The following is a 9,351-nucleotide window of genomic DNA, read 5'->3' as shown; positions in this document are numbered from 1 at the left end:
TGGAGCCCCGGGCAGGGGGAGAAGGGGGACTCTCCTTGGGAGGCTCGGAGACAGGAGGGGGCTACAGCGAGGGGGATGGGGGAGCTGCCACCTCCCGGGATGGGGACGGTGTGGGGGCGCCCCGGAGCCCCTGGAGAGAGCCCGAGGCCCAGGGCACGGTGTCGGGAGCCTGCGTGGCCCGGCTTCTGTTTGGTTTGACCCGGGGCAGGTGAGAGCGCTAGGGTCTGGGCGGGGAGTGGAGTCTGGGACTCCCGACCGTTTTTATTCCTCCTGCCCGCCCAAGGCAGGCCAGGGGATCTGACAAACAGGCGCTTGCTAAGGAGAATTTCAGAAAACGATCGTTTTTTCATATAAAAACGTATCCTGCACTTGATCTGAAATTCATGTTCCAGGACTTTGTGTCCTGCGGCCCTCTCCGCCGGGTGGGCGCTGACCATCCCATGTGAGTGGGAGACCCAGTGCCAGGCCCTGTGGCTCACCCCCAGCCCTCCTCGACGGGGTCAACCAGGGGCCCCCAAGTGTGCTGGAACAAGGGACACACCCTGAGGGGTGCCGGACGCCTCGGGCTGGGGCCACAGGCTTCAGAGCTGCCAGTGGCTCAGGGCTCACACACGTGGTCTTTTGGGCGGTGGGGGTGCAGGCTGGGAGGAGGTGGGCAAAGACAGCCAAGCCCCAAGGACACCAAGGTCGGGGGGCACAGGGTGGGGTGGCCTTCCTTCAGGGCCTAGGCCTGAAAGCCTGGTCGAGGGGTGCCCAGGGAAAGGCTGGGGCCCCTCATGGGAACCTGGTCTGGGGTGACCTGTGCAGAGGGATGCTGGGCCAAGGAGGGCAAGGTGCCGGATGGGAACCCCACTGCCAGGCGCCAGCCCCCACCCCGCTAAGCAAGGCTTGGGGGCAGCCCGGTGGGCCAGGCAGGGCCAGTGGCTCCAGGCGGCACATTCCGAGGCAGCTGCAGGAAGTAGAGACCCTGACACAGGCGGCCGCGTGTCCTCCGTGTCCACACAGTGACACAGGCAGTAACACGCTTCCTGGTTCACACCCTGACACCCAGCCATACGCAGACGCCCCATCCCTGGTGCTTATGAGAGACGTCTCCAAGCACACGAGGGGCTGGCTGTTGCGCACGTGTGCCTAGACCCGGCCTCTGGAGACTCACGTGCCCTTTCACTCCTCTCCCACACTCAGGGCCCTGACTTTTGGGGGCTCTGGGGTGAGGGCTGTGGGCCCAGTTGTCCTGACCCCTGGGGACCCTCTCACCGCCGACACTGCCCGAGGCCCATCCCCCACGCTGTCTGTGGAGACATTGTCCTGACCACACAAAGGGGACGGGACAGTGGCTGGGTGGGGGAGGGGCTGGGGCTCGTGGGAACTGCCCTTCCAGGGCCCTGGGGGCGGGGGGGCAAGGGGCAAGGGGGCAGGGGCGAGGCCTCTCCAGGGCTGCCATCCTCAGTCACAGGCTCCAGACACTCCCGGGACATTAGGGCGGGGGTCACCGAGTGGGTGGTTACCAGCTTGCTTCAAGGGGATGGACTGGGTTTTAAAAGCTTCCCAAAAGACGGCCGCTATCCCCGGCTGCACACACCTCCCCAGGGGCCTGGGGCTCGGCCTTCCGTCCACCCCAGCGCTGTCTCCAGTGGAAAGTCAGTGCCGGGGCTGGCCAGGTTCTTTCGGCAAGCTCACAGCTCCCTTCTCTCTGAGGAGGCTCACAGGGCCACAGCAGGGGACAGTGTCAGGTCACCTTTGGGGCGGGCAGCCCAGGGCTGCAAGGCACTCTGGGGACAGCGTGGGAAGATGAGGTGTGGGCCAGAGCCAGGCCTCAGCGGGCAGGTTGGCGCCTGATTGCTTCTTCCTGGGTCGCTGGCTCACCCTGTCCAGCAAGGTGTCAGGCCCACACCCCAGGCCCCACCATCTGTTGGGCAGCTCTAGGGGAGGTCAGAGTGCACGGCTGACCTGGGGGCCTCAGGACCCGCCCAGGGGCTTGCCAGGGACCAAATGTGCAACATCCACCCTGGGACGGCACACTGGCGACCCCCACCAGCACCCCGCTTCCCGACGTGGGATCTCAGCACACAGCCCTTGCCATGCAGAGGCCTGTCCAGGGAAGGTGCTGGGTGCCCTTCCGCGTGGCAGGTAGTGGGACGGAGTGAGAGTTTATCTTTGCTCTTTCATGCTTTGCTATTTTCCCAGTTCTAAATGAGCAGAAATGTCCTGTTGCTTCAGAGTGTGCTCCTGCACCCCCATCGCCCTGCCTGGTGGCCTTAGGCCTTGACTCCTCCTGGACCTGCCTGCAGGGTTGGAAATCCCAGGTTGGCATCTCCTGCAGGAGTTCCAGCCAGGCCAGGCCCCAGCCCGACGGACCCCACCTCCCACACCCACCATGGGGCCCGGAGGGAGGAGTGCAGGAAACAGGCCGGGGCTGAGGTTACAACAAGCTTGCTCTTTGCTCAGAAACAGGAGGCCCCAAAGAGGCCCCTGCCACCCTCACCCCCTCAGCTCACCTTCTCAGGGGGTCAGTGTCTAGCTGGGCTTGGGCACAGAGCAGAAACCCCTGAGGTCAGATCACCCGAGGACCTGGGATCATTCCCAGCCTGGTGGTGGAACCTGAGCTCCACTGGGCCGGGAGGGCAGGGGCTGTGGGAATCCCCAGGGTGGCCAGCATGCAGGAGGGATGCTCAGGTCAACTCGGCCCAGGCCCAGCAGACATCCGGCCCAGTCTCTTGGAGGAGCAGAGCTCCCTTCCCAGGCTCCCAACCCAACAGGCCACTGCCTGCTGCCCTGCACCCCAGGACACAGGTTCCCCACGTGCTCTGGCCCTGGCAGGTCCCGGGCTCATGTCTTGCTTGCCTCTTTCCCTCAACCCCCCACTTGTCAAGACCCAAGACCTCAGGGGTGTGTGGGGCCAGGGGTGTTGTGTGCAGGGGCTGTCTGCCTGGGAGCGCCCAGTCCTCCCTCACCACACCTGTGCCCCAGCCACCTATTGCTTGGGATGCATAGGCTGGCACACCTGCAGGCCTGCAGCCTGGGGCAGTGGGTGTGACCTCTGCACCCAAGTGGGCACCAGGTCAGGTGGGCACACAGGTACTGCTGAAGGCACCTTCTGCGGCCCAGCTCTGGCTCCTTCAGCTGTGGTCACTCCCTTGGTAGTGGGGCTGGGAATTGGGCCCACTCGTGGCTGTGGCTCCCAGCTTTGATGCTCAGAGCCCCCAAACACCCTGGGAACAGACCCCTCAAGCCCTCCTAGCTGCCCACCCCACCCCTAACACATCTTGGCCTCTGCCTTGGTCCTGGGTGCACGTCCCCAGACGGCCAGCTCTGGGGCAGTGGCTGACCAGCTCTTTCCCTCACTCCTCCTTGGGCCCGGAGAGGAGAGGGCCCTGGAGGGTGGACATCCACTCAGACCCACCTGGCTGTAGGTCCATAGGCCTCAACATTCCCAGGACAGCCTGGCTGGTGGCCCGGTCCCCAGGAAGCAGCCACACGCCCACGGGCTCATGGCCCGGCCCGCACGGTCCTGGGCGGAAGTGCCCTGTGTCAGGGCTGGTACAGCGCTGTTGGCACCTAGTGGCTGAGGAGCGTGGGAACCAGGCACACGGGGGATCCTGGGCAGGTAGCCGGGAGCCTTCCCAGCCAGTCCTGCCCCCCATTCGCCTGGGCTCTCCCACCCCTCCCTCCCAGTGAGGTTCTGGGGGCGGCGGCTGCCTGCCCTTGGGCTCTCAGAATGGGGGGAAGGGTGGAGGTGTGCAGGCACCCCGCTGTGCTGCTCTGGGCCCCCAGCCTTGGCCTCTGCTCAGGGTCCCTGTCAGGCCCCACTCGTCTCTGCCCAGATCCGACGGCACCCTGGAGTGGGCGTCTGTGTGTCCCACGCTGATGGAGGGAGGTGGCGTGAGAACCCTGGCATGGGGTCCTGGCCCGCCAAGTGCCCTGTGACTGAGGAAGCCCTCAGAAGCCCCTTTTCTTCAAAATGGGAGGGCAGAGGCTCTCAGAGCCCGAGTGCTGGGGGACGGGTCTCAGGGTATCAGGCAGGTGGGCTCAGGTGGACAGTCACTGTCTGAAGGCCAGACGTGTGCTGGGCCACCAACTCCACTCACAAGGGCAGAGCCACAGCCTCCCTCAGCCCATGGCGGCCACCCGCCCAGGGCAGTCAGTCCAGCAAGGGCTGCTGGCCCTGGAGTGGACAGATGGACAGGGAGGCCCCCAGTGCCAGGCCCCCCTGTGGCTGGGGAGCCCAGGGCCAAGGGCGGGCGCAGCAAGCGGGCCCAGAACCGGCTTTTCCAGCCCTGGCCAGGGCAGGGCCTCCCAGGGCCTTGTGGGTGACAACAAGGCCCACAGCGGGCAGCAGCCGTGGGAAAAACAGCACCGGTGGTTCCCGAGGGTTGGGCCAGGCCCTCACTGACGGCACCCGGTGACTCAGCACGAGCTGGCTGGCCACGCCCAGGCGTGCGCACCTGGCCCAGGTCCTGGGAAGGCCCCAGACCCCATGTGGAGGACTTGGGGGCGTGGGGAGCCCATCCCGCCCTGCTGCACCCTCGCTGCCCCTCCCACACCCACTGGCACTGTCCCTGCAGGTGGCCTGCACAGTGCAGAGTGGGGCTCTGTGGAGGGCAGACCACCTGCTTGTTCTCAGCCCTTCCCAGCCAGACCTGCAGCCAGGGCTGTCCACCTGCACACCTGCCCAGAAAGCCCGCTGGACCCAGATCTGGGCTGGGCCCAGAGGCCGGGGCACAGGACCTGCCAGCATGGCACAAGGAGCTTCCTGGGGGGAGAGATGGGAGCTAGGGGAAGAGGAAGGGAGGGTCCTGTCTCCCTAGCCCACCCTGGGCCTCCTAGCAGAAGAGCCCCACCTGTCCACCACCTCCAGCCTCCGGCCTCTGAACTGGTGGGGGCTACAATGCTGGAAGCAGGTAGTGCAGCCTCCTACTGTCGAAAGGCCCAGGGGAAGAGAGCATGTGGGACAGGGCCAGTGCCCCCAACATGGCCACACCCAGAGGCTCCAGGGGCCTCGAGGCCACCTGCCTGTGGCAGCCATGTCATCCGGGGCTCACCCAAAGCCCCTGCATGGGGAGGGGTCCTGGAATAGCCATGTGACCATGGATCTCGGCCTCCTCTTCCCTGCTCCCCCGTACAGGTGGCCTGGGAGCCCCACCTCCTCCCCAGGGTGCTCTGACATCAGAAGGGCTGTGACGGGAAGGCCACACCTTCACAGGACCTGCGGGTGCCTGCCTGGGACCTGGCTCTCAGTGGGCACCCAGCCCCCTCCTGGTGTTGCCTGGGGAGTCCTGGGGATTCGACCCGTCTCCTTGTCCAGGAAGTGACCACTGGGAAGGCGGTGCACCCCCCTCCAAGTCATGACTTGGGGTGTAAGCTGGTCCCGGCCTCCCTGCCCCCGCCCCCAGCATCACAGTAAGCCTGGCAGATTGGTCATATTCAGAAACCACCCAGAGGGGCTGGGTGTGGCACACACCTGGAATCCTAGCACTTTGGGAAAGCCAGGAGGGTGATCACTTGAGCCCAGGAGTTCAAGACCAGCCTGGGCAACACAGTGAGACCTCATCTCTACAAAACATACAAAAGTTAGCTGAGTATGGTGGTGTGCTACTCAGGAGGCTGATGTGGGAGGCTCATTTGAGCCCTGGGGTTTCTGGCTGCAGTGAGCTGTGATTGTGCCACTACACTCCAGCCTGGGTAACAGTGAGACCCCATCTCAAAAAAAAAAAAAAAAAAAAACGGTGCAGGCACGGGGGCCCGTTGTGTGCCCTGGACAAGGCACAAAGTAGTTTTGCTCTAGCCCCCCGACACTTTCAGGGTCACACCCGCCCCAGGGCAGTGGCAGGCACGGGTATCACAGAGAAATGTGGATGCGGAAATGGACAGGTCAAGGGTTGGGGCGACTATGAGGCTGCCCACGCTGACCCTTTAAGGCTGGACCATGTGTCCAACACCCCAGCTGAGGTGGCCCGGAGGGGACCCAGGCCTGGTTCTGCCCTCGAGGTTTCTGGGATTGGAGAGGGTAGCTGGGCAGAGAGTTCCACAAGTTGTCAAAAAACAGAAGAGGCTTCCCAGGGCCCACGAGAAGCCAGCACAGTCAGGGAGGGCTTCCAGGAGGCAGTGTGGCCTGAACCCCACAGAACTATGCGTGGGGACAGGAGGGGACCCATTATCTGTCTCTGTGAAACCCCATGGCCAGACCTAAAGCTTCAAGGAACAAGCACAGGGCTGGGGTAGGGGCACCTGGAGAAGCCCCCCCTGGGCCTCAGCACCCCCTCTGGCCCCCAGGCCTGCAACTGTGACCAGTACCTGAAGGTCTCCAGGGACATGATGAAGCAGCTCATGTGGCTCAGCGGCCACCAGGAGGGGCCCAGGAGCTCAGGTGAGTGCGTCAGGGTCAGGCACTGGGTCTGTGGGGCCTGGGATGGGTTGACCTGCTGGGGTAGCCAGGGAAGGGGGCCTGTCCTGTCCAGCACTCAGCTTCCTCAGATAAGGGTGGCGGCCAGGTGACAACAGGTGGAAAAAGCACAGCGAGGGTCAGGTGCCCACGTGGCCTCTGCTCCCTTCTGTGCGGTGGCAGACCAGGAGATCAGGACACCAGGGCCCTCGGCGACCCTCTGGAGTGGTGTGCACCTCCTTCTCTCTGCTGGGCCCAGGCATGTGTTGCGCGCGCGCGCACACACACGCGCACACACACGCGCGCACACACACACGCGCGCACACACACACGTGCAGCAGCCCATTTCCCTGCCTGTGAAACTAGACAGAGGGCTTCTTTCTCTCCCTGTGGAGGGTGCAGGCCACCCAAGGACTTTGCAGTTTTAGATCTGCACCAGGGCTGGAACAATGCCCCACCGTCCCGCACTGTTAGAACTGCCAGCCCCCACCCTCGGGAGGGAGGCGCCCCAGGGAGGGAGTGGAGGGTGCTGCTCCTGGTCATCCTCAGTCGGGGGCGGGCACAGGGACTAAGAGAATGGAGGTGGATAGAAAGGGGTCAGTCCAGGCCAGGCGCGGTGGCTCACATCTGTAATCCCAGCACTTTAGGAGGCCGAGGTGGGCGGATCACGAGGTCAGGAGATCGAGACCATCCTGGCTGACACGGTGAAACCCCATCTCTACTAAAAATACAAAAAAATTAGCTGAGCGTGGTGGCGGGCGCCTGTAGTCCCCGCTACTTGGGAAGCTGAGGCAGGAGAATGGCGTGAACCCGGGAGGCGGAGCTTGCAGTGAGCTGAGATCGCACCACTGACTCCAACCTGGCGACAGAGCGAGACTCTGTCTCAAAAATAAAAATTAAAAAAAAAAGGGTCAGTCCAAGTTCAGGGTAGGAGGACGGGGAGCGACCAACCGTCACCCCAGGCAGCCAGCAGAGCACACCCCAGAGAGTGGGGCCGGAGGTAGCCTCCAACCTCAGGCCCCGACGCTCGCAAAGGCACACTCAGGCCAGAGCCCCAGCACATGACGGCACACACGCCGCCCCAGGGTGGTGGGCAACACCCGGATGGGCTGACAGGTGTCACACGGACTGTAGGGTAAGAGCTGGGGCCAGCCAGGGAGGGGTGAGGCAGGGAGGCCAGATGAGGGTCATGGCCTCCTGGGCTTCAAGGAGGAGCTGGGGCTGGGGTGGGGGCCTCGTGCATTCATCCCCGGCTGTAGCTGATCCGGAGCCATCTGTAGAGAAATGCTTGCTGAGCAGATTACGAGGGTCAACAGGAGCAGGGCAGACGCTTCTCCCACCTGCTGGCCAGTGTTCCCTCGGCCGTCGTGCACTCAGCCCTGCAGTGACCCCTGGGTGGATACCGGCCCTGCCTGCCCTGGGCTCTCACTGGGGACTGGGGGGCCTCACAGGGCCAGCGTGAGCTGCTTCCCAGGGTCTCCAACAGACCCTGAGCCTGGCAGTCCCTGGGCCCTGCCCACCCGCCCGCCCTTGCGCTGGCTGATTTCGAAATTCACCACTGGCAGTGGGTTTATCTGCTCATCGCTGCCCCCGCCCCCGCTTGCTGGTTCTCAGGCCCCCAAGAGCCCTAATCAGCAGATCTCGCGCCTAGAACATGTTTCCCAGGGACCTTTGAGCCCCAAGACCTTTCTGAGGTGTGAGTTCCCAAGGGAGGGGACCAGGCCGGTACCACAGCTCCTTGGCCCCCTGCCCTCTGCCGTCTTCGAAGGCTGGGGTGTGCGTGAAGAGGCTGCACACCATGAGGTCACCGTGCTCAGCCACATGGCTGCGTCGTGGACCCTGGTGGCTGCCAAGCCCCATCCCTAGGACAGTCCCAGACCAGTTTTCATCCTTGACTGACAGGTGACAAGGCCACCCAGAGCCAGGAGGTGCAGGAGCCAGGTGAGCCCCGGGACCGCCCACCAAGGACACAGCTGCTTCTCCACGGACCCGACTTGCCCCAGAATGGGGGACTTGGGTCCCGGCTGGACAGAGGGGGCTCTCTGGGGGCTCTGTGGGGCTCTTGGGGGCCCTAGGGCCCACAAGGTGAGGGGTGGGGTCCCTCGATAGGAGAAGTGGGCACAGAGGAGTAAGTGGAGGAGGCAAGGTCAGCAGATAGGTAGCAAGAGGAGCTGCTGAGGAGTGAGCATGGGCTCAGCGTGGGCCGCCAACTGGGCCACCCTGGGAGCAGCCTGGGGGCCGTGCCCGAAGGCTGAGGGCTCAGGGAGTCCACTTCTATCTGTCCAGGCCCAGCCCCAGAGGCAGCCCCTGGGGGCTGCACCTATGACCGTCCCTGCCGCTGGCTGCAGGCGGCTGACCTGCGGGCGGAGACACCGGACATGCTGACCAATGGCACCCGGCTGCAGCTGGCAGGGGTCCCGGTGGGCGTGCTGAGGACACCCGGCCTGCGGCACTTCTACTGCTGCACGCGCTGTGGAAAGGTCTTCTGGGATGGCTCCCACCTGGATCGTGTTGCCACCCACTTCCGAGACGTCCTGGAGAGCGCCCCCAGCCCCTGTGAGCCGAGCCCAGCCCCCAGCCCGGCCAGCAGCCCCTTCTGAGGACAACCAGACAATAAACATGGAAAGTGCCTGACTGCTGGGGCCACGGCCGTGGACTTGCTCACGTGTTTCATGCTCGCCCCACAAACCCCTCGTGGGCCCCTCTTTGTGCCAGCAAGCGCCGGGAACGCCGAGGCGGGGTCCCAACCCGAGCAGCTGTCGGGAGAAGATGAGGGTTTCCAGATGGTCAGGATGCTGGGACCTCTAGCCCGGTGGGACCCACAAGGTCTCTCCATCACCCCCGTCAGGGCTGTGTGGTCCCTGTGGGAGAATGGCAGCCACAGCCCCACTAGAGGCACCTGGGCAGCCAGCCACGGCCAGGGCTCTGCATGCGTGGGCACCAACGTCTCCGTCCTCACAGCTGTCTGA

General features: G+C 64.5%; 1 protein-coding gene across 1 annotated transcript in view; it reads left to right on the top strand.

Moving 5' to 3' along the window:
- EXD3 (exonuclease 3'-5' domain containing 3) overlaps window positions 1-9,038 on the top strand; it is a 117,425-nt gene extending 108,387 nt beyond the window's left edge. The window contains exons 20-22 of the mRNA XM_011985180.1: window positions 6,274-6,367; window positions 8,285-8,323; window positions 8,669-9,038. Of these exons, the coding sequence (XP_011840570.1) occupies window positions 6,274-6,367; window positions 8,285-8,323; window positions 8,669-8,982 (447 nt within the window). The 3' untranslated portion in view covers window positions 8,983-9,038. The remainder of the gene's footprint in view (window positions 1-6,273; window positions 6,368-8,284; window positions 8,324-8,668) is intronic.
- The last annotated feature ends 313 nt before the right edge of the window (window positions 9,039-9,351 follow it).

The sequence above is a fragment of the Mandrillus leucophaeus genome, unplaced genomic scaffold (genome assembly GCF_000951045.1).
Source record: "Mandrillus leucophaeus isolate KB7577 unplaced genomic scaffold, Mleu.le_1.0 Scaffold28, whole genome shotgun sequence".
NCBI lineage: Eukaryota > Metazoa > Chordata > Mammalia > Primates > Cercopithecidae > Mandrillus > Mandrillus leucophaeus.
The sequence above is the reverse complement of the archived record's forward strand: the minus strand, read 5'-3'. Positions and strand labels throughout refer to the sequence as shown.